Below are 22,855 nucleotides of genomic sequence, written 5' to 3' on the forward strand. Positions count from 1 at the left end.
GGAGGGGAGAGAAGAGGTGGGAGCCGCTGGTCCCGGGGGACAGCCCCCCAGCATGCTGTAAAGACCCTGCAGACACCTCGCTGCAGGGCCACACCAGGCTCTGGAGACCCCTGCTCTGTGCGGACAGAGCCCTGATCTTCCTTGCTGAGAGAAAACAGGGCATCTTCCCTGGGGGAAGCAGTGTGACAAAGGGAGAAAGCAGGAGGGGACAGCAGGGAGGGTCTGCGCCTGCCCCTGCAGCCTGCTCAGCACAGCCGGCTTCCTACCAGTGGACAGCCACCAACAGGAAAGTCTTGCCATCGGGGGAGGGGGTCTTGACCAGGGGTCCCTGCCCTCCTCTAAGGAAGCTGAAACCCTGGGGCAGGCTGGCACAGCCCCTGCTGTCTCCTCTCCATCTCGGATGTCCCCTGAGCCAAGCACATTTCCCTGGAACATGAAGCAGGTGCCTCATGCCAACTCCAAAAATAGGGCCATGGGAAAGGAAGATACTCTTCTAAGTGTGCCTGCCCGGCCCTCAGACAGCTCCCAGGGAGCTCTCCACCACTTACACCACTCTGAACGGTGGCCGCCTGGAAGGCATGAGGACATACAGGACAGCAGAAAGCTTGGCTAGACCCACCAGGGGGCTTCTAGAGTTCAGTTCTCACAGATATCCGTGTATACCAGCTGCCCCAGGCTGTAGGACCCCTGCAGACTGCTAACCCTGCCCTGTGCACCAGCCTCACCCAGCCACTAGGCTAGAGTGGGGAGAGAGGAGGGGCCGCAGCGTCGAGAGAGAGGCTGAGCTCCCTCGCTCCAGCAGACCAGGGTCCTCCGCCAGAGATGCATCTGCTTTTCAACAGCAAAAGTCACACGGAGCTTACTAGGACCCAGGTGTCCCCTAGTTCCCTTTGCAAGCAGCATAGGCTTGTCACCATTCTCTGTGTCTGTGAAGTGTCTGGGGGTGGGAGCATCCCAATAACCACCTTGGGAAAGCCCAATGTTGCCCATGTGTGTGGACCATGTGCTGCCCTCCCAGCACCAACTGCTGACATGACAACACTAGAGCTACACAAGGGACTTTCTCCAGCCTCTGAGAGGGGCAGTCACACGGGGCACATCAGGGCTAAGGCCCAGGAGAGCTACAAACATACACCCCTGAGACCACAGCTGGTAGAGAGAGGGGCTTCCACAGAGAGACCACAGCTTGCAGGGGTTCCCTATGGAGGCAGGGCCAACACTTCCAGCTTAACAGCAGGCTCATACATAATATACCATGCTAAAGCTATATCTACAAAGACAGGGTGGTCTGGCCTGACCCCCTTGGGCCATGACTTAATTGGCTTGGTTTAGAGCAAAAACCACAGGGACAGTGTCCTCTCCATCTATTGAGCCAGGGGCAACACAGGACACTACACAGCTACGACAGACAGAAGAGGCTCAAAGAGAGACCTTAGCAAAGAAGGCAATCCACAGAGGGACCCAGCCTGGACCAGCAGGGTCTTTAGAAGCTGCGGACAGGAGCCGCCTGGAGCCCTCTCCCAAGGCCCCTGCTCACCATCTAGCCTCAGGACTGACGCAGGCATGTCCTCATCTCAGAGCCTTGCCAGGACCTGAAGTCACACCCGGATGTGGGAAGACCACGAGGTCCACAGCAGGAAGTGTAATTTCCTTGAAAAACCACTGTTTAAGAACAAGAAGGAAAGAGCCAAGCGTTGGTGGCACAGCTGTAACCCAGCACTGTGGGCCACAGAGTTGGCCAGTGGACAGTGACACCTGATGTGCAGGCCTCGTGACCTGTGTTCAGTCCCTGGAGCCCACACAAAGATGGAAGGAGAACCAACTCACGAACCTGTGCTTTGACTTGCATACGTATGCCATGGCATGTGTGTTCCCTAATCATACAAACTCATGATATAAACTTGTGGGAGACAGGTGTGGTGGTGCACACCTTTAATCTCAGTACCCAGAAGGCAGAAGCAGGTGGATCTCTGTAAGTTTGAGGCTAGCTTGATCTATGTAGGAAGTTCCAGGGCAGCCAGACGTGGTGGCTTTAATCCCAGCACTCAGGAGGCAGAGGCAAGTGGATCTCTGTGAGTTCGAGGCCAGCCTGGTCTACAAAGTGAGTCCAGGACAGCCAAGGCTACACAGAGAAACCCTGTCTCAGAAATCAAAACAAAAACAAACAAAAAAGTTCCAGGACAACCAACACTACATAGAGTCATGCCGCAAAAAAACAAGCTTGTGAGAGAAAGAGAAAGAGAGGAGAGAGAAAGAGAGACCCCAAAACCAGTTCAACCAGTTGTGGCAAAGGGAGTTACCTGGGCCTGAAGGTCAGCACTCCACTAGGAAGGCAGGTAAAGACTCTCTAGGACCACAGATCAGCTTCCCCTGCACTGAGGCACCTGACCTAGTATTTGTAGGACAGGGCAGTCATGTCACACATGTACACGTGTGTGAGTACATACATAGCCCTGCTAGAGACTGGGGCTTCCCCCAATAGCCCACGAACAGGAACCCAGAAATCTTCCCCCCACTCACCTCCAGCCAGCAACGTGAGAGCAGCCTAGGAGCAGAGGTAAGGAGAAAGAACAAGGCCCAAGCACAGGAGGCAGGGAGGCCTGGGGGACAAGGCTTCCCCCCCTGTTCAACACCCCAAGAAGGCAGCTCCTGGCTTGGGGCCCTGGGGCTGCTCAGCCAGGAAGCAATCTCACTTCCCTACAGGCCACCTTTCTGCTTCCCGGTGCCAGGAAAGGCCAGCACTCAGCCTGAAGCCACTGCCAACCTGCAGTCCAGGGGCGAGCAGAGGACTCTGCATTCAAGCAAGGGACATGCAGGGAGGCTGGCTTGACACTGCCAGGGCCTATGCCAATAGGGGGGCAGAGCCCTGCTGCTGGGAGGCTGGAGAGCTATGAGGGCCTCCTCTCCACTCCGTGGCTAAGAGTCACTACAGCTCTCCCCAGGCCTCCCCCTCCTGTATCCTGAGGGTCCTGGCCTGCAAGTGTTCCCATCACTAGACAGTGGTCACCCCTTACTCAGCCTGCCAGCCCTTCCTCTCACCCAGCCCTCCCAGTGACACTCCATCAGGCACGAGCCACCAGCCGAGCCACCACCCAGGGGTCAAGACGCTTCCCTCCAAGCCTTACAACTGAGCCTGCTCCTGAGAGCCACGTGGATGTGGAAGGAAGAGTCTCCAGTGTTAACCCTCTGACTCCACACACTGTGCACGTGCGCGCGCGCACACACACACACACACACACAAATCTAGCTGGGCGTGGTAGCGCACGCCTATAATCCTAGCACTCATGAGGTAGAGGCAGGTGAATCTCTGTAAATTCGATACCAGCCTGGGCTAAAGAGCGAGTTCCAGGACAGCCAAGATATAAAGCAAGACTCTTGTCTCAAAAATAAATAAATAAAGGAAAAATTGCAGGGACAGTCATCACAGTGGCATACCTGTCATTCCAGCACTGGGGTGACAGGAGCACACGCATGTTCCGCATTACGGAGGCAAAGGCAGGGCGTCCTCAATGAGTTAAAGGCCAGCCTGGTCTACATAGTAAGTTACAGGATAGCCAGGGCTATGTAGACCCTGTCTCAAAACACATAAACAAAAACCAGAAGATGATCAGGAGGTAGAGAGGCTGGTGGTGATGGGGTACCCTGAGGAAAAACCACACGGTTCCTTTCTTATGACCTGCAGCCTGCCCAGAGAGCCACACAGGCACCCAAGCAGGCCCATCATTCTACCACCTGAGTGATCCACAGCATGGGCACAGGAGGCCATCCTTGGCTTGGTGGTGCACACCTATAACCCCAGCACTCAGAGAGGCAGAGGCTAGCCTGGTCTACAAAGCAAGCCCAGGACAGCCAAGGCTACACAGAGAAACCCTGTCTCAAAAAAAAAAAAAGATTCCAGGGTGGCACAGTGGCTTGCTTTGAGGATCCAGAACCAGTGACAATCCTTTAGCCTTTTAAGGGGGACATAGCTTTGCCACACCCTAAGCATGTAGGACAGCCGCTGGGGCCGAATGAGGAAGAACATGACAGGAGTGGCACCCCACAGTGAGCTTGGTCCACCACGTAGAAGATGGCTAGGAGGGACACTAGGCCTCAGGGACCTGCATCTGTGGTGCCACTGGGCCAGTTAACACCAACACAATCTGAGGACCCTGACATCTGACAGTGAGTCACCTGAGAATCAGGCTATTACAGAGACTGCGTACACAGTGCTCACCGGATGATTCCATGGGTGTTGGCACCTGCCACCCTGAGCTCAATCCCCAGGACCCGAGTGGTGAAAAGAGAAAACTAACTCCTGCAAATTGTTCTCTGACCTACACACACATAAACCATGATACACATGCACGCACGCACGCACGCACGCATGCACGCACGCACACAAATAAAAATTACAATTGCACACATGTGGCCTGGAGTCCTACTCCATGGTAAGCGTCTCCCTAGCATAGTCCAAGTCCTGTGGTTCCATCTCCATAGAAAGAGGAGGAATGAAAGTGGGGAAGAGACAGACAAGAACAAAAAAGGGAAGGCAACAGAAGGGGGAAAGGAGGGAGGGAAGGGTAAAGGGAAAAAGGAAAGAAAAGTAGGTTTTCATAACGCATACCTGTCATCCCGGCACTGAAGAGATGGAGCCAGGAGGAGGGAGAGATCTGGGCCAGCCTGGCTCCAATGAGATACCCGCTCCCTCAGACCCGACAGGACCTCGCAAATGCCTCACACACTCCCCTGCCTGTTCCTGGGCTGCTGTGCCAGGTCAAACCTCAGAGCTTCTGCCTGAAGCTTCTGTCATGGCCTCCTCTGGGCCTCCCCACCTCCAGGCGGGCTCTCCCTGCTCAGTATACACCTCCTGTGGGCCACAGACGACTCCTAACACTGAGAGAGCCTCAGCTTCAGGACACCACAGGCCTCTACCTTCGTGGGCTTTCTCTCACCAGAGCCTCGGTGCGCACCAGGAGAGCACAGCAGCTGCTGCTACTCAGGGTTCCCAGAGCAGGCATGCCCAGGGTCAGGTACCGCACCTAGGATACGTGCCTGATCAAGAGCAGGGAGATGGGCCTGGAGAAATGGCTCAGTGATTACGAGCACTGCACGTGCTCTTTGGAAGGTTCTGAGTTCAAGTCCCAGCACCTAACCCACATGGCAGCTCACAGCTGTCTAATGCTATCTTCTGGTGTGCAGATGTTCATGCAGACAGAGTATCCATGTACACAGAATGCATAGATGAATTTTTTTTTTAATTAGGAAAAAATAAAAAAAAAAAATAGGAAGAACAGTGAGACGTGTGGGGTACAGTGTGGGAGGCGCTTGAGAGGCTGGAGCCTCCAGTGGTCACTGCCACCGCTAGGGCTGCAGAGGGGCTGGACAGGTACCTCAGCAGCTGAGGAGCACCAGCGTTTCCTGAAGAGGACTTGGGTTCAGTTCCTAGCACCCACACGGTAGCTCACAAACATCTGGAACTACAGTTCCAGGGGACCTGACGTCCTCATCTAGCACAGAAACATCCATTCACACAAAGTATATACTAACACCACAGAGCAGCCGGGAGAGCGTGGGCAGCAGCACGGGGCAGGCCACACACAGGCTTTACGGCTTCAAGGACAACAGACCCTTTATCTAGGACCAGGGAAAAAGAGACATCACTGCCTGAGTGTGTAGAAGGGATGGCTGCAAGGACAATCACAACTGTCCTCAGCGGGCCTCACCGCTGTGCTAACTGTACACACAGCAAAAGGGACACAAAGTTTCCCGTGCCAGCCCCCGCCCCGCGCCTTGGACCTAGTGACTCAGTGGGGAGCCACATCTCCCCTTGGCCAGAGAGGCTCCTGCCAGTAGGATGTCATTAGAGCACAGTGCTGTGACACTGAGTGTGGGACAGTCTCTTCAGCATGGCCTATGGGGACACCAGCTTTTAATTTTTATCGAATGGTGACATAACAACTGGGTGTGCCGGCAAACACCTGTCATCCAAGTACTTCAGGAAGCAGAGGAGAGGGCCAGCCTGTGCTACATGACACCTGTCTAAGAGGAAGAGAGGGAATGAAAACAAGACAAAATATCCACCTGCCATAGCTACCTACTGGTGGGAGGTCAATTGGGGGCATTCTGAGTGACCCATGGGGCTGCAGAGCTGATGCAAATCCACCTGAGTGGCTCAGAGCACCAGCAGGGCAAGCAGCAGCGGCCTCCAATGTGTGCCCGCTAGCCCCATCTCATGGTCTTCTGTGGGTCTGGCATGGGCCTAGGGGCTTGCAGAGTGAGCAGGGTAGTTCTTCCCTCAAGGCTGCCAGGATGTCACAATCCTGGTGTGCTGTCAAAACTGCTTGCTGGGTGATGAACTCTGGCCTGCTGATGAGTCAACAGAGGGGTGGGTTCTGAGTGCCTGCTGTTTACACACAGTCACTGTGGCCACAGCCAACCAGCCGGAAGCATAGTCAAGGGTCACAGGAGCCCGGGAGAAGCTTGGTCCCCAGCACCCACACTCATCAGCCCCTGAAGACTGCAGCTTTTTGTTGTAGTCCTTGGAGAGAGACAGCCTCAGAACCATCCAGCACCTACCTTACAACACACACACACAGGAAACCCATGCCCTAGCGAGCCACAGGCACACGGCTGCCACACTCCTGATGCCCACTTCAGCATGCTCCACCCTGCCTAGCAGAGCCACAGCCCTCTAAGGCCACGATGCCTAGCTCCTGAGCCACCTCCCTGCTTGGAGGTCCTGAAAAGTGCTTGCTGGCCTCACCTGAAAACTGGACACTGCTCCACTGTAGGGCTGACTGGGTAAGTGGGGCACAGCACAGACATGCTGGTGAGGTGGAGCGGCCCCTCCGTCACTGTGTGCTGTAAGGCACTAGCAGGCTGCTGTGCACTGAGGACAAAAGGGATGATGGGATGCTTCAGGGCCCACTGCCTTAGAGCACAGAGCGAGCCACCACCCACCCCGTCCAGGCAGGCTCCTGGTAATTCCAAAAGGCTGGCATTCCAGAGGGGTGGGGGAGCCACGCCAGGAAGGTGCAGGCTTCACTTCAGCTCCTCCTGCCCCACACCTAGACATCCCCACGGTGTGCACTGTGAGCTGGACCTCCACTGTCCTCCCAGGCCCTATGTTCAGCCCTTACTGACCCCCAGCCTGGTGAATCTCTCGTGCCCATCTCTACCACTTCCTAAGGGTGTAAAATGAGGGCACACATCTGTCCTGTGGCCCCAAGCCCAGCCTTGCACCATGCTGACATGGGAGGGGGTTTCTTTCTTGGAGGTATACTGCATGATGGGCCGGAAGGCAGCCCCTACGGGCAAGTGACAGATGCCCAGGCATGAAGCTACAGCAGAATCCAGGCAAGCGTGGCTCGCAGGAGTGGCAGGGACTCAAGTGAGAGTGCGACTCCCCAGGCCTAGGAAGAGAGCGGCGCTGAGAGAGGTCAGGTCCTTGCTGGCCCACAGACACGTAAGGTTCTGAATTTGGCCTCGTGGACCCTCCTGGAACCATCACCTTCCCCTGACCTCCTGGTGCCTTCCTCCAAGGACACGGTGAGGATATATGGCCACAGAGTCCACCTACCAGTCCACCCAGAAATGATCAGCTACACCAGGGTAGGTGGATGCGGGGTCTCCACCTCACGTCTGTCAGAGAACATGCCTCTCAATAGCAACTGGTTGTCCTGGAAGGATGAGTGGACCACATTTCCTCAACTCTTCTAGAAGCCAATCCACAGAGCCTCAAAACACATATCTGTATCATATCTCTCATATCTCCACCAGTTTGGTTTGAGAACTCTTTTTTTTTTTTTAAGTTTTTTTGAGATAGGTTTTGTTTTGTTTGGTTTGGTTTTTCAAGACAGGGTTTCTCTGTGTAGCCTTGGACTTGCTTTATAGACCAGGCTGGCCTCGAACTCACAGCAATCCACCATACACCACTATACCCAGCTCAAGAATATTTTTTAGCCAGGCATGGTGGCGCACGCCTTTAATCCCAGCACTCGGGAGGCAGAGGCGGGCAGATCGCTGTGAGTTCGAGGCCAGCCTGGTCTACAAAGTGAGCCCAGGATGGCCAAGGCTACACAGAGAGACCCTGTCTTGAAAAACCAAAAATAAATAAATAAATAAATAAATAAAAGAATCAACAGGAAGTTAAGGCTGGAGGGTCCAGAGTTCAAAGCCAGGCTAGGCTACAGAAGAGGATTCTGTCTTGAAAAAATAAAAGTAACACTGGGCGTGATGGTGCACACCTTTAATCGCAGCACTCTGGAGGCAGAGGCAAGTGGATCTCTGTGAGTTTAAGGCCAGCCTGTTCTACAAAGTGAGTCCAAAGACAGCCAAGGCCACACAGAAAAACCCTGTCTCAAAAAAACAGAAAAAAATTTTTTTTAAGTAGGTGGCAGGAAGGTGGTGACACACGCCTTTAATCCTAGCACTCAGGAGGCAGACGCAGACTGATCTGAGTTTCCAGCCAGCCTGGTCTAAAGAACAAATTCCAGGACAGCCAAGCTTTCTCAAAAAACCAAAAATAAGGGCTGGAGAGATGGCTCAGAGGTTAAGAGCAGTGGCTGTTTTTCCAAAGGTCCTGAGTTCAATTCCCAGCAACCACATGGTGGCTCACAACCATCTACAATGAGATATGGTTGCTTCTAAGAGGGCATTTATAACTCAAAGCACAGAGTGGAGGGCATAGGGGGAGGGTTCTGGCCCTACGAGCATTAGTTGATGGCCAGTCCACCATCCCAAACCTGCCCCTTCCTGCCACAAGAGCTACCCTGGTCTTGGCTCAGATCCGACACTCAGAGAGTAAGATGACCCCTGCCAGGCATGGTGGCACACACCTTTAGTCTCAGCACTCTAGAAGCGAAGGCAGGCAGGTCTCTGTGAGCTGGAGGCCAGCATGGTCTACCTGGCAAGTTCCAGGCAGAGCAGGAGTACATAGTGAGACTACTTGAACAAACAACGTATGTGCCTCTGAAACCAGGATAATGGTGGGTGCCTGTCTGCCACCTTGGCACTTAGAGCCAGAGAGTCATGAGTCTGACACCAACCTAGGACAGATCGAAGCTCTGATGCTGACAGCACATCACACTCCAGAGGCACCTTGCCACTAAGTGCCCTGTCAGCCTTCCAGATAAACACAGGTTTGGACTGCCCCAAAACTGAATGCTGCTGGCCACACTGCCCAGGCTCCCTCATGGTTGGCCATCACGCGGCCGGATATAGCTGGCTTCCTCAGGGCACGCGCATGGTGGCCTACAGATCCACAAGCGCCTTCACATGAGTGAGATCAAGCTTAGTTAGGGAATGTAATTAAAAATAACAGCATGACGTTGATGTTGGTGAAGGCTGTGGGGTGGCAGGCTGGCAGGGCCAGACGCTGCCACAGGTACCAAGTCCACCTGACCGTGGTGACTCATGCTCTGGCCCAGCTGGTTCTGAGAAAAGCCCTGATCCTCCAGGACTAGTCAGGATGGCCCAAGGGGAAGGACTCCAGGTTGGAATTCCAACCCGGAAGAGTGGCTGGGCCTGCTGCTCAGTGGACACCACGCAGATCCCCACCACCTCTTCCTCCTCACCTGCAGGGGCGCTTTCTGCCACTCGGTGAGAAACCTTTCTGACAAGCGGAGAACTACTCTTTTTTTCCAAAAACATTTGATCCTTTTCTAAGGAGGAGGAAACAGAGCCAGGCGCAGGCAGGAAGTGGTTCAAAGAAGTGATGGGGAGACCGGCTGGAAGACGTAGGCTCCCCCAGAACACTGAATGGGGAAGAAATTCCTGGCTTGGCCAATAGTGCTGCGCATGTCCCAGGCAGGAAGAGAACCACATTCCTTCCTAGTTACTCTCTGTTCACTCGCCCTCGTCAACACCCCCTGCGCCAAAACAGGCAAACACACGTCCCAGACACTGACCCAACACCCCAGTCACTTTAGGAAGAAGCCTCAAACCACTTCCCCTGGGGACCTGCAACTTCTGTCCCAATGGACGCAGGGCGGTGCTGTGGCTTGGGTGGCAGCTTCCAGGTGTGCTGTCCAGAGTGAGGCCCTAGAGAGAGGGACACAGACAGGGTCCCCCAACACCATCCCCAAGCCAGGAGGGAGTACCAAAAGGCGGAGACCAAGTGTGGTGGGCAGCGCTGTCTGAGTGCTTTGCCAGAGAAAGACCCCGTTGCTAACATCACCGCCTCGGTCAGTGTTGGCAAACACCACCCTTGTAGAAAAGAGTCCAGAGAGACACGAGGTGGCAGGAGCTGGGCCCAGGCAGTAAGTTTCTGTCTAAACTACCCCTTCTAAGTGGATCCAAGCATGGCTGTCATCCCCGCACCGAAGCAGCTAAGGCAGGCAGATGGCCGTCAAACCAGGGCCAACCTGAGCCACACAGAAAGAACCTGTTTTATTAAAAAACAAAAACAAAAAGCAAGACTAGGTCCAACCTGAAGGATGTCACGGGGGTTGGTCAAGGTGTCGCCAGGTGTGGACGCGGCCTTGCCCCCCCACAGGTCCCCGCAGGTGTCTCCCCCCCACACACAGAGCAGCCCACCCGCCAGGACGCCGCGCAGCTCACCTGGTGGGCCCGGTAGCTCTCGAAAGCCTTCAGGGCACTGTCGGTAAGCTTCACGTGGAACACCGACACCCTGCTGCCGTCGCTCACGCGCCCACACGACAGCCCGTAGCTCCGAGCCTCCTTCAGCGCCGCCATCTTGCAACCATCACTCCTCCGCCCCCCACCTCGGCGACTGCGCCCGCACGTCGGCCCCGCCCCTCCGCCTGCCGACGTGCTGCATTATTCATGAGACCGGCGATGGCCACGCCCCCCTGCACGGGGCACCGCCTCCCCGCATCGAGGGCGGTGCCCGAGCGGCCAGTACGTTGGCCACGCCCCCAAGCGCTGACAGGCCCGCCCTCGGGCCAATAGACTGCGAGTCTAGGTGCGTCATTCATGGGAGAGACTAGCCACGCCTCCCACCGTGCCTGCACCAACTAACCGAGGCGCAAATTAGCCACGCCCCAAAGGTCTCGCGAGGCCATTCTTAGCTGTGAAACGGCTCCTCCCCCTGCGGAACGGCCACGCCTCCAAGCTCTCAAAACTTCCCTAACAAACAACGCCGGTGCGCGTGCGCGGGTGGCCACACGCGCCCACCCCCTCCCAAATTCTGAGGGGTACGCTCCTCCTACCTGAGGACCGTGGAGCATTATTCATGAGGCGGCGGTAGCCACGCCCCGTGGTGCGCTGGAAAACCACCCTCATCCCAAACTCCAGCAAAGCCCTCTCTGCCGCGCTGGCCATCGCCGAGCAACCGGCCACGCTCCCTGACGTGCATGTGGCCTGCCACCTCGGAATGACGAGCGGGTTTGTTCGCAGTGGCGGACAAGGTCTCCGGGAACGCCCTCCCGAAGGGAGGACCTGCAGACGCGCTCCACGATGGCCACGCCTCCCGCATGCGGGGAGCCCGCCCACAGCAAAAAATAACCTCCAGAAAGAAGCTCTACGCATCTGGCCCACAACTTCTGGGGAAGCCGGGCCCCCCAACCTGTTCAGTTCGTTATCACCCATAGAGCCCTACGTCACTGAGGCGCAACGCGCGGCCACGCCCCCAAGCGCTTGTAACACCGGCCCCATTGACCTACTGCATTATTCATGAGGCAGGTTTGGCCCCGCCCCCGCCGCGTGCGTGCAGTTTCCCAGACTGGCGTTCGCTCGCCTAATGCACGATTAGCCACGCCCCCACGGGGCTCTCGGACCCGCCCCGTTGCCGCCGCACAGGGTGGCAGGCTGCCAGGCTCCCGGGGGCATCAGCCTCTCACACAAGCTGAGTTATTCAGGCAAAGCGGGAGGGGGGAAGGCAGGGGTGTCGCCACTCAACTGGCCACGCCCCTTGGCCGCCTGACGGACCCACCCCCTCCGCCTCTACCTCATACATATTCATGAGCCGCTGATGGGCCCGCCTCTCCAAGTCCCTAGCTCTGTCTTCATTATTATTATTCATTAGTCCTAAACTTAGGGACGCAGGTTGGAACTGCCACGGGTTATGCTTGGTCTTTACACATTTTCTTCATCGTTCCTTCGGTGGAGACTGCGCAGAGCCCTCCGGAGCATGAAATAGGCGGGGCCTGCAGGAGCAGTAGGGCGCGGGCAGCTGTTGAGAGGGGGGGGGGCGTGGTGGGCGTGGTTATGTAAACCAAGTACGCGTGGGTTGCTGCGTCCAGCTATTGGGGATTCCCACAGACCCGGGCGGCCAGTGCTGTGAAAATAGGGCCACGGCTGACCGCTTCTGATGCTAAAAGTTCAGCAACTGGATGAAACATCCACGTCATGGGCTGGCTTTCCAATAAACAACACTCTAACGCGCCGGCCAGCACGTCCTCAATGTTGCGCAACTCCCACCGCAGAACATTCCTTCATGCCAAAGGAAAGCCTGGTCCCCATCTGCAGCTCTCCCTGTCACCTGGCGTCTCTGTTGTTATTCTGCTTTCAAGGGTCATCAATTGCAGATGAATCAGAGCTTCGTTCCTTTGAGGCCTAGGTAATATTTGGTATGTATGATCAAGCCCCTTTGCTTATCCATCTGATGACCAGCAGCATCAATAGCTGCTCTTCACTGCTTACCTATGGACATTTTTAAATAAAATCATGAATTGCACCGGGCGTGGTGGTGCACGCCTTTAACCCCAGCACTCGGGAGGCAGAGGCAGGCAGATCTCTGTGATTTCGAAGCCAACCCGGTCTACAAAGCAAGTCCAGAACAGCCAGGGCTACACAGAGAAACCCTGTCTCAAAGGTGGGGAGGGGAAGATTGCGAATTGCTGGGATATGTTAAACGCCCGCACACTCTTTTTTTAAAAATTTTAAAAGATTCATAGTATATATATCTTTATATTGTATATAATTTGAAACAGGGTTTTGGACTGACCTGAAATTTGCTATATAGCAAGGGGCCTCAAACTTGGAGCTTTGCTTGTATCTGCCTCTGAACTGCTAGGATTACTTTTTCTTTTTCTTTTTTTGTTTGTTTGTTTGTTTGTTTTTCGAGACAGGGTTTCTCTGTGTATCCCTGGCTGTCCTGGACTCGCTTTGTAGATTAGGCTGGCCTCGAACTCACAGCGATCTGCCTGCCTCTGCCTCCTGAGTGCTGGGATTAAAGGCGTGCGCCACCACCGGACTTGGGATTACATTCTTGTACCACCATACCCATAATAAAGTTTTTCACATATTATGAGGGAGGGAGTCTAGCTGCAGACTCCAGGACACCTCTCTGGTATTCTCGTGGTCATTTCCTGCACAGAGTAAAGGGTCAGGAAATGTTGTTTCACTGAGACAGGCCTGTTTCCTGGTGCTGACATGAGAGGTGTGGATCACCACCCGTTTTCAGGTGTTTTTTTGTTTGGTTGTTTGGTTGGTTTTTTGGTTTTTCGAGACAGGATTTCTCTGCATAATCTTGGCTGACCTGGACTTGCTTTGTAGACCAGGCTGGTCTCGAATTTACAGAGATCCTCCTGCCTCTGCCTCCTGAGTGCTGGGATTAACGGCGTGTGCCCCACACCTGGCTCCCATTTCCAGCTATTTTTATGTGTATGGGTGCTTGCATATGTGTGTGTGTGCACACTATGTATGTGCCTGATGCCCTCCAGGCCACCGGAGGGTTCGGGATCTCCTGGAACTGGAGTTACAGGTGGTTGTGAGCCTCCATGCTGGGAACTGAACCCAAGTCTTCTGCAAGAGCAGCCAGTGCTGGTGTGGGCCGCCTCTCAGAGCCTTGTAGGTGTGGGCCGCCTCTCAGACCCTTGGTTTGATACATGGTCTCTCATGAGTCCAGACTTGCCTGCAACTTACCACATAGCTGAGGGTGGCTTTGAACTCAGAACCCAGTCTCAGTGTTCCAAGGCTTCAGATGGCAGGGGGGCTCTATCACTGAATCCAGAGTGCTCCTAACTTGTACCCAACCTCCAAAGACCGAGCGTCACACCCAGGATGCCCCAGTAAGGGGCTAGGGGAATCGCTAGCAAATTGGCTCCGTGGGCAAAGGTGCCTGGCATCAAACCTGGTGACTTCAGTTTAATCCCTCGGACCCAAAAGGAAGGAGAGGTGTGCACCACTGCACACGCCCTCACCACACAACTTAATAAAGTGTAAGAACATCCTGGATTCCCAACACTGCAAAATAAGCCAGACATGAGAGCCAGCTTGTAGTCCCAGCTCTGTAGGGTGGAGGCAGCGGGATCAGAGGCATTTGGCAGTCCCAGGATCAGCCTTGGCCACATACAAACCCTGCCTCTGAGGGCTTCAAGCAGGCAAAGAGCACAGTCGGGCTCCCCAGTACCCTGAGATCAGAACAGGGGCACTGCTGCCCAGACATCCATCCCCAAGGCTGCCCAAGGGGCATACTGACATTGGCCACAGCATCAGGGAGAAAAAGCAGGCGGGCTCTGGAGATCAGCATGTCAGCTGCTGGGTGAACAAGGAAACACAGTCCCTCTCTGAACCCATAAGGATTTGGGGCAACAGGTCTTTAGCTCCATCCCAGAACATATAAACTTTTTTTTTTCTTTTTAAAGGTTTTTAGAGATAGGGCCTCTCTGTGTAGCCTTGGTTGTCCTAGACTTGCTTTATAGACCAGGCTGGCCTCCAACTCACAGAGATGGATCCTCCTGCCTCTGCCTCCGGGGTGCTGGGATTAAAGTGCATCACCAACCCAGCTTTAAAAAAATTTTTTAAAAAACATATTTAAGTGCAAAGTATGATATTGTAGACCTAGTCCACCTGCCAACACCTGAGAGGTACAAGCAGGGGGATGAGGGGTAAAAGCTACACGCTACAAGACCCTACCTCACAACACAACTGCCCCAAACAGCTGGGTACTGCAGGAACTGTCACCCTTCTGCTAGTAATGGCAGCTGGTATAAAGTCACAGGTTTGGGGACAGGGTGGTCTTAAGTGGAGTCCTTATTCCCGAGGCAGGACACAGCTCTCCTGTGAGCCCTCTCTCTCATCAGCTCTGGGCTCAGTGTAACACAGATCTGTGAAGCACAGAACCTCCCTGGACCAGCCTTCCTAATCCATACACAGGGACCCTGCTCAGGTGACCATCATCCGTGCCTGAATCCCAACTCAGTCATTCTTTCACACGTGCTCGCACACCCACACCCACACGTACACTTGCATGCACACACCATCGCTCCCATGCTGTGACTGTAAGGCCCTCCCCCTCTTCCCTGTGGGATCCTGGGCCTCATGCACTCCAGACTGATGAATGTTTTAAAACCACAACACAACAAGCACTGTTAAAAAAAAAAAAACCAACTCCAGAGTCCACTCAACCCCAACAGGAGCCAAATCCAGGCAGAAAATAAAAGGGCAGAAGTCCTCTGGCGTCCAGCTGTGTGCGGCTTTTGTGGGGACCCGGCTCAGCTGTGTGGCTCAGGCTTCTCAGCTTTGGCAGAAAGAGGCCCAGGAAGCAGTAAGGTGCGGGTGAGGCTTTATTTCATTCAGGGCGGGGGAGCCTGGACAGAGGGGCAGGCGGGCAGGAAGGAATGGTAGTACTGCCCCCACGCCGACTGAGGGGAAAACTGAGGCTGCCCCAGCTGAGGCCTGACCCCAGAGGGCAGGGTTGTGGGAACGGGGCAACTGGGTCTGGAGGAACAGGGCCCCTCCCTCTGGGCTGCACCCCATAACCCCCTTCAGGGCCTCCAGTCCTTCCTATTTGTGGGGGTGTGTGACCCTCAATCCTTGCTCCCCCGACCCAGAGGAGGCAGCTCTGCCAGGGAGGGCAGTGGACAGGGAGCCTGGGGGAGTTGGGGAGCACAGGTCAGGGTCCAGGTGCGTAGGAGGACAGTCAGTTCCTGGCAGCAATGACCACAGAGAGAGCCACGCCCCCCAAGGCCACAGCAGTCGCCCCAAACAGCCACTTCCACGGGATGGACTGTAGATAAAGGGAAGAGTGAAAGATGGCGGCGCAGCCAGCCCGACCCCCCGGCCTCCGAGCCAGCGCTCCTACCTTGTCTATGAAGCTCCTACACACACCCAACCCCACACCCAGTCCTCCAGCGCATTTCCTCGCTCACCATGAGCCCTCAAGCCCCAGGGACTCCGCACCCCCTGGCCAGCCCAACCCTGCCCTGGCTCACCCAGGCCCCCTTGCCCGGACATTTGGCGGGCAGCCGGCTGGGGTTGCCCAGCATCTTTCGGTACAAGGCGGTCTCTGTGCTCCGCTGTGCAGCGCGCTTCTTTACCAGCTTTGAGAGCTCGGCGTGGATCGTCTGTGGGAGGTGGGTGGGAGGGGGTGAACACGTGCAGGAGGCAGCTGACCTGCCTGTCATCGCTACTGCTCCCTTCTTCTGGTCCCAAGGTTTGTCAGGTGTGGGGGCCCCTAGGAAATGTGCCCCCATCAGCGCTAACAAAGTGGGAGCTGCTGTCCCACGCGCAGGCAAGCCAGAAGACAGGGTGGCGATGACGAGAGGCAGTGGAGCCCAGCAGAGCCCTGCTTACCTTGTTGGAAGGCTCCAGCTTCAGGGCAGCCCGCAAGATGGGGATGGCCTCGCTATATTCACCTTGCTGAGCCAGCACCTACGGGAGAGGGTACCCACCGGGAGAGGCATTTTCCTCCGCCCTACAATGACTCCCCAGTCCCAAGCTACACCTTAGCACTGGTATGACTGCTGCGCTGGGACAGGGGACAGGCAGTCGGAGCACAGGGGCCTTTAGTCAGACTCAGCATCCCCACGGCCCTAGGAATCCATCCCACCTGATCTGAAGGCAGCCTCCCTGATGAGGCAGTTTCAACGCATCTTTCTGGATGTTTGCTATAGCCCAGGCTGGCCTGGATCTTGCGGCAGTCCTCCTGCCTCAGCCTCCTGAGTGTTGGGACTAGTGGCCCACACTGCCGTGCCTGGGCCACAGGGCCTGCTCTCTACACTGCAGGCTCCTAGGACAGCAGGGCTGCGTCCTGCAGAAGCCTGCACAGTGACTGCTTCATAAGCAGTTCTCACACAGCCCAGGCGTCTGCACACCTCAGCTTGCCTGAACTGTGGAGGACCCCGGGCTGCACCCTCAGCACCACCACAAAACACAACTGCACCAGGTAGGAGGGAGCCAGGCAGGGCCGGACAACCTGGCCAGAGGGGACTACCTGAGCTAAGGGGCCACCCTAGAAACTAGTGTGGAAAGAAGGCGGTGTGTGCGGCCCAGCCTGGCCACACCCTGGTTACAGCGCTCCCGTCTATAGAATCTGGGGAGGAGAGACAGCATGGGGAAAGCCACCCAGCTCTGGGCTCCCAAGGCAATGACATGGCAACACCACAGTTTCCCCTCTAGGGAAGATGGCAGCCACAGAGGACGACACCCCAGAAGCATGCGCCAAGAGCTCCGTGTGGCTGCCACACACCTTGCCTTTGCGGAACAGAGCCTTGATGTTGTCCGGCTGGTGCTCCAGCACCTGGCTGCAGGAGCGCAGCGCTGCGCGGTAGTGGTCCAGCTTCAGCTGCGATGCCGCGAGGTTGTTCAAACACTTGACCTTCAGCTGTAGCAGCTCCTCCTCCTCCTCACAGGTCATGTCCACTGCGGGGGACAGTTCACTAGGAGGGAGCCAACCCCTCCCCCAGGACCTACACCACCTGAGTCCTTGCCCCATAGCCAGGGTCTCAAGCAGCTCAGGACTGCTTCCAACTCCCTGCATAGGCATAAACAACCTTGAACTCCTGACCTTCCCCCGTCCGCCATCACGCTGAGCCCACAGGCCTACGCCACCAAGGCTTGTGCACAAGCATGAGGATGTGAGTTCAGATCTCAGCACTCACATGAGCCAAGTACAAAGTGCATGTCTGTAATCTCAGCACTGAGGCAGAGGCAGGCATAACCACCCATCTCTCACTGACACCGAGGCTCTTTCACCTGTCAGAAAAGGTGGGGAGCCGCTGAGGGAAATACCAGGTGTCCAGCCTAAGGCAGGGTCTTGCTATGTAGCCCAGGTTGGACCACACCTCACCATCCTTCTATCTTACCTTCTGACCATATATATATACACACACACATACACATCACTGTGCCTGGTCACCACAGCCTGGAAGGAGCCATCGACCTGAAGGTTACGGATGGCAGGCAATCTATATTCTGGAACATTCTAGAATATTCTATGGCCCCATGATGGTCCAGAAGTTTGGCTGTCCTACAGGCTGGCAAGATGGCTCAGAGGGTGAAAGTCCTTGCTACAAAGCCCCTTCCACATGATGGAAGGACAGAACTGCCTCCCTGAGCTGTCCTCTGACTTACACACGCCCGACCGCCCTGGGTGATCACCTTTGGCGTTGGAGGTGATGGCCTTGATGGCCAGGTCATAGGAGTTGGCAGCCAGCACAAAGTCAGCACGCTGGTAGTGGGCATTGCCACACTCCCGCTTGCGGTTGGCCAAGGCCACACGTTCCTGCCCACTTAGCATCTCTAGGTCAGGTCCGTCCTCTGCTGTCTTCAGGGTGACTTCCAGGCACAGGGCTGCGTGGGGGGGGATGTATGGGCTCCTGCTGGGGAGGGGCAATGAAGGACACTCAGACCTGGCACCCTGGCCACTATACCTTCCTTACCAGGTTGCACCTGAAGCAGGAAGGCCAGACCTCAGGTCTTGGGGTACCCCATGTCAATCACCCATCACAGTCTGATATGATGCCCTCAGCCTTATGACTTGGCCAGCCCAAACCTCAGTTCGCCTTTCTATGAAATGGGAGGACAGTAGGGACAGCTGACCACACAGGCCGGCTCTCACCTGCCCTGAGGGCCGTAGCAGTACTTGGAGTCAGCGGTGACCATGGCTGTCTCGCCCACATCCATGAGCGGGACGCTGAGGTCCAGGGCCTGGAGGACAGCCAGTGAGTGTCACAAGAGTTCAGGCCCTGTGACGTGCCGCCCGCCTGCCCACCCAGCTCCCACCTGGATAACATCGCAGTCTCCCAGTGTGAAGGCCAGTTCAGGCTCTTCCTGGACCCGGGTGCCGTTCTCCAGGGACATCTGCAGGTGCACGGTCACCACCTGGCCCTTGAGTGGGCGGCTGGAGCCTGGCGGGCCCGGCACTAGTGTCTTCTTCCTCAGCAATCCATTTCCTGCAGGAGCCAGAATATGAGCTGTAGCCTGGTGGCCCCCCTCAGGTGCAGTGAGCATCCACTGCCACTGTTGTCTTGGTGACACTGGAATGGAATCATGACCTTGTGCCTAACCTGCTGTATTTTTATTTTTCACACAAGGTTGCATGTAGCCCAAGTTTGAAGGAGAGATAAACCTGTTTGTTAGAAGCCGGGCGGTGGTGGCGCACACCTTTAATCCCAGCAATCAGGAGGCAGAGGCAGGCAGATCTCTGTGAGTTTGAGGCCAGCCTGGTCTACAAAGTTAGTCCAGGACAGGCAAGGCTACACAAAGAAACTTGTCTCGAGAAAAACAAAACAAAACAAAAAAAACCTGTTTGTTAGGATCCCAAGTGCGGGATTGGAACAGTCTTCTGAGAGAACAGATGAGGTTAATCCACTAGAAGACAAACCACCTCCTGCAGGAGCTTGATTGCTGCCAGCTGAAAAGATCCCATGAACAGACTCTGGGAGGAGATACATAAATGAGCCCAGAACTGGAGGTGGGGTTCTTTCGAGACTTGGGGTAGATTTGGCTGTTCATCACTGCACTTTGAGACGCTCCTAGAGAGAACCCCTTGAGGGAAGGCTTCGGGGCTCCAGCTCCTGCTGAGGTTCTGGGTTCTGTTTACTCTAGGTTCCAGCAGAAGAAATCCTGCAGATTGTGCCAGGAGAATTGTTCCTCGGAACTGATATCCTTATGGTTTTGTTATTGTGTCCATTAATCCTCATTTCCTACTGTTTTGGTTAGTCAGGTTATAAGTGACGTATGTGGGGTCACTAAGTTGTTAACAAAATATATTGGTTAAGAAAACTGAGCCTACATAAGTTAGCCTCAAACTGAGCATAGCTGAAATGCCTTGGACCATATAACCAACATATGTGGCCAACGTTGCTGTTCTTGATTTTTAAAACTAGATTTACTCTTTTTTAAAAAATTTCAAGCCAAGCAGTGGCTTTTAATCCCAGCACTTGGGAGGCAGAGGCAGGTGGACCGCTGTAAGTTTGAGGCCAGCCTGGTCTACAAAGTGAGTCCAGGATAGCCAAGGCTACACAGAGAAACCCTGTCTCCAAAAAAAAAAAAGGGGGGGGGGGGAGAAGAAGAAGAAGAAAAAGAAGAAAGAAAGAACCTTAAAAAAAAGTTCATGTGTAAGGGTATTTAGCCTGCATGTTTGTGCATTACATGGGTGCAGTGCTGTTGGGATCCAAAGGAGGGTGTCAGGTGCCCTGTGATTGTGATTACAGACAGTTGTGAACAGCCATGTAAGTGCTGAGAATTGAAACTAAGTCCTCTAGAAGAGCAGCCAGTGTTCTTAACCACTGAGCCATCTATCCAGTTGCTGGTGGTCTAGATTTTAAGGGGCTAGAGGCAAGCCCCAGTGGTTAAAAAGTTTCTGCCTGGCACACGGGGGCCCTGTGTTCCATTCTCCAGCACTACTGACAACAAAAGCAAATCAATAAATAAAATGTACCAACAGCAGCACCCAGAACTGGACGCCTCTGTTGAGCCGGGGCACAGCTCTCAGACTATCACGTGTCTACACAGTGGGAGCTGGCCTGGAGCTGCTGGCACCCAGTGCTAAGGCTGTGCAGCTCCAGGAAGGTGACTCAGCCTCTCTGAGCCAACTAGGGGTAAAAAGCAACCTGTTACAAACTGTGTGTGCATACCAAGGTGTGAGCCATCGAACGGGGTTCACAAACAGCCGCCTCAAGCGGCTTCAGAAGCCAGCAGTACAGAGTACAGGCCTGCGAGACCAGTGAGGCCAAGACGGTGAGACAGGAGGATCCAAAGTTCAAGGCCAGCTTGGGTTTCACAGTACGGTTATCTCAAAAATGCCACAGCTGCAGGGCGTGGTGGCGCACACCTTTAATCCCAGCACTCGGGAGACAGAGGCAGGCGGATCTGTGAATTGGAGGCCAGCCTGGTCTACAAAGAGAGTCCAGGACAGCCAGGGCTACACAGAGAAACCCTGTCTCGAAAGACCAAAAAGTTCTGTCACTTCCAACCTTCAGAGAAGAAGAAACACAGCTCAAGAAACAGAGGCCCCATGAGTCAAGGTGCCCGCCCCCCCCACCGGCACTCTGCTTACACTTACCCAGGATGTCCAGCCACTCTTCCGGGGCTGGGGCTGGGGCTGGCTCAGGTTCTGTGGCTGCCAGGAACTCCCGAGCCAGGGCTCCAGGCTGCTCAGCCTCCTCCACTGTCGGCTGTCCCATGTCCTCTAGAGGTGGCAGCCCACTTAGGTCATCTTCCTCCTCTTCCTCCTCCTCCTCGCCATCTGCATCTTCAACCCCATCAAGCACCTCAAAGTCTTCCAATAGTGGGACCCCAGCAGGTGGCCGGGCGGCGGGCTCAGAGGGCTCGGCCCAGGACGCCATGCTGCAGGGGGACTGCGAACTGGCCCTAGAGGATGTCAAGCGCTAGGATGACAGCCAGCCCCTCCGAGTCCCCTCAGCCGCAATTCCCTTTGCAGCTAGGATCCCTCGGGCGTCCCAGCAATCCCAGTCCCTGCACTCAGCATCTAGACACTGGGCAGCCTACCCATCTGGCTCGTTGAAAGAGTGGAACACAGACCTCAAGCTCCAAGCCACAGGCTGCACTTGGCTGTTATCAGAACTATTTATCACGTAATCTTCATAAACACAAGACACTAGGGAAGCCCTAGCGAACACACAAAAAGCACCCAACAGGCCCAGAGAAGCAAAGCCACTTGGTCAAGGTCACACAGCAAGCCAACAGTAGGGCTAAGATCGAAAAGTAGGACAGAATGCCAAGAAAAGGGTGTTGGGGTTTTTGAGGCAGTGGGGACAGTCCCTGAGGCCTTGGGACAGCCATTTTTATAGCTCCTGAGCCACTTTGAGAAAGGTGAATCTTTAGTAAACAGAGATCCTTCAGTAAACACGTTCCTGCGTGAAAGGACTGCTCCCAGATACCAGACCTCTCTCGCTCTGTACCCTGAAGGTACTGGGGTCTCCCAACATCGGGGACCCGTGACTCCAGCCTGCCTCCAGCATTTTATAGTAGGGCACTGAGGAGGCAGCTCACGCGACAGGACCCGAGGTACAAGTCGCCCGCACAAGGCTTCAGGCTCAGCTCTCCTGTAAGCCTGGTGTGGCGGTGCACGCCTGTCATCCCAGAACTTGGGTGGTAGACGCGGGAGGACTTGGAGTTCAAGGCCAGGCTGAGCCGCACAGCCACTTGGGACACTAGCTCAGACTCAGTAAGCCCCTGTCTGAGAAATAAATAAAAGCAACAGAGTGGCGGGGACAGCAATACGGAATCCCGCGCCGCCTCGCTGGCCGCGGGCCTCTCCGCGGAGCCCCCCAACCCGGCTGCAGCACCTACACCCCTTCAAGCCCTCTCCCCAAGGCCCAGGAAGCCCCGGAGCCCCCCGTCCCTGCCCTGAGACCCTCACCTGCGGGGCTCCTTCCGGGATCCGGCCCGGCCCGGAGACCCTCCCGCCCCGAGCCCCCACAATGCCCCGCGCGCCCCGCACCCCAACGCCGCCCCGCGCCCGGCCTACACCACCGCCCCAGGAGGCCCCGGCTCCCGCAGCCCCCGGGAGAGAGGCGACCCCGGCAGGAGCCTCCGCCTCCGCGCTGCACCCCCGCCTACGTGCCTGCGGCTCGAGGACCCCGCTTGGGGTCCTGCGCCCCCTCCCCGCCCCCAGCCGCGACCGCCGCGCCTCGGGAAGCAGCTTCGGACGCGCCGGTCCGCCCCCGCGCACCCATTGGCTGCTCACGCCGCGGCCGCCGCGCCTATTGGCTTGTGTTCA

The 22,855-nt window shown here is 55.7% G+C and overlaps 2 protein-coding genes across 5 annotated transcripts in view; both read right to left on the reverse strand.

Annotated features, from left to right (window-relative positions):
- ELL (elongation factor for RNA polymerase II) overlaps positions 1 to 11,374 on the reverse strand; it is a 47,451-nt gene extending 36,077 nt beyond the window's left edge. Inside the window, exon 1 of one of the 2 annotated variants that reach the window (XM_084759168.1) lies at positions 11,154 to 11,374. In XM_084759168.1, the coding sequence (XP_084615294.1) occupies positions 11,154 to 11,171 (18 nt within the window). In that variant the 5' untranslated portion in view covers positions 11,172 to 11,374. Of the gene's footprint in view, positions 1 to 10,542; positions 10,729 to 11,153 lie in introns of those variants that run through there. The other variant, XM_084759167.1, reaches the window with a different exon arrangement.
- Positions 11,375 to 15,434: 4,060 nt separating this feature from the next.
- On the reverse strand, positions 15,435 to 22,855 carry FKBP8 (FKBP prolyl isomerase 8). Of its 3 annotated transcripts, none has more exons than XM_084759198.1 (9): positions 22,700 to 22,855; positions 21,176 to 21,483; positions 18,892 to 19,061; positions 18,728 to 18,816; positions 18,268 to 18,485; positions 17,357 to 17,529; positions 16,462 to 16,539; positions 16,101 to 16,232; positions 15,435 to 15,895 (listed from the first exon to the last, which is right to left on the reverse strand). In XM_084759198.1, the coding sequence occupies exons 2-9, from the start codon at positions 21,456 to 21,458 to the stop codon at positions 15,809 to 15,811; spliced, it is 1,230 nt and encodes a 409-aa protein (XP_084615324.1). In that variant the 5' UTR covers positions 21,459 to 21,483; positions 22,700 to 22,855; the 3' UTR covers positions 15,435 to 15,808. The 3 variants fall into 3 exon arrangements, with proteins under 3 accessions (XP_084615324.1, XP_084615322.1, XP_084615323.1); XM_084759196.1 differs by having other exon boundaries at positions 18,268 to 18,488; XM_084759197.1 differs by lacking the exon at positions 22,700 to 22,855 and adding an exon at positions 22,496 to 22,645 and having other exon boundaries at positions 18,268 to 18,488.

This window comes from Acomys minous (assembly GCF_964271855.1).
Source record: "Acomys minous genome assembly, chromosome: 15".
In the NCBI taxonomy this organism is placed as follows: domain Eukaryota; kingdom Metazoa; phylum Chordata; class Mammalia; order Rodentia; family Muridae; genus Acomys; species Acomys minous.

What these genes read in the sequence shown, in the direction of transcription:
- FKBP8 (XM_084759196.1), bottom strand. Translation starts at nt 21,458, where the DNA reads ATGGCGTCCTGGGCCGAGCCCTCTGAGCCCGCCGCCCGGCCACCTGCT. An exon ending in CATCACCTCCAACGCCAAAG is followed by an intron (nt 17,530 to 18,267) that starts GTGATCACCCAG and finishes TGTCCCCCGCAG; the next exon opens with TGGACATGACCTGTGAGGAG. An exon ending in CTCTGTTCCGCAAAGGCAAG is followed by an intron (nt 16,540 to 17,356) that starts GTGTGTGGCAGC and finishes CCTCTCCCGTAG; the next exon opens with GTGCTGGCTCAGCAAGGTGA.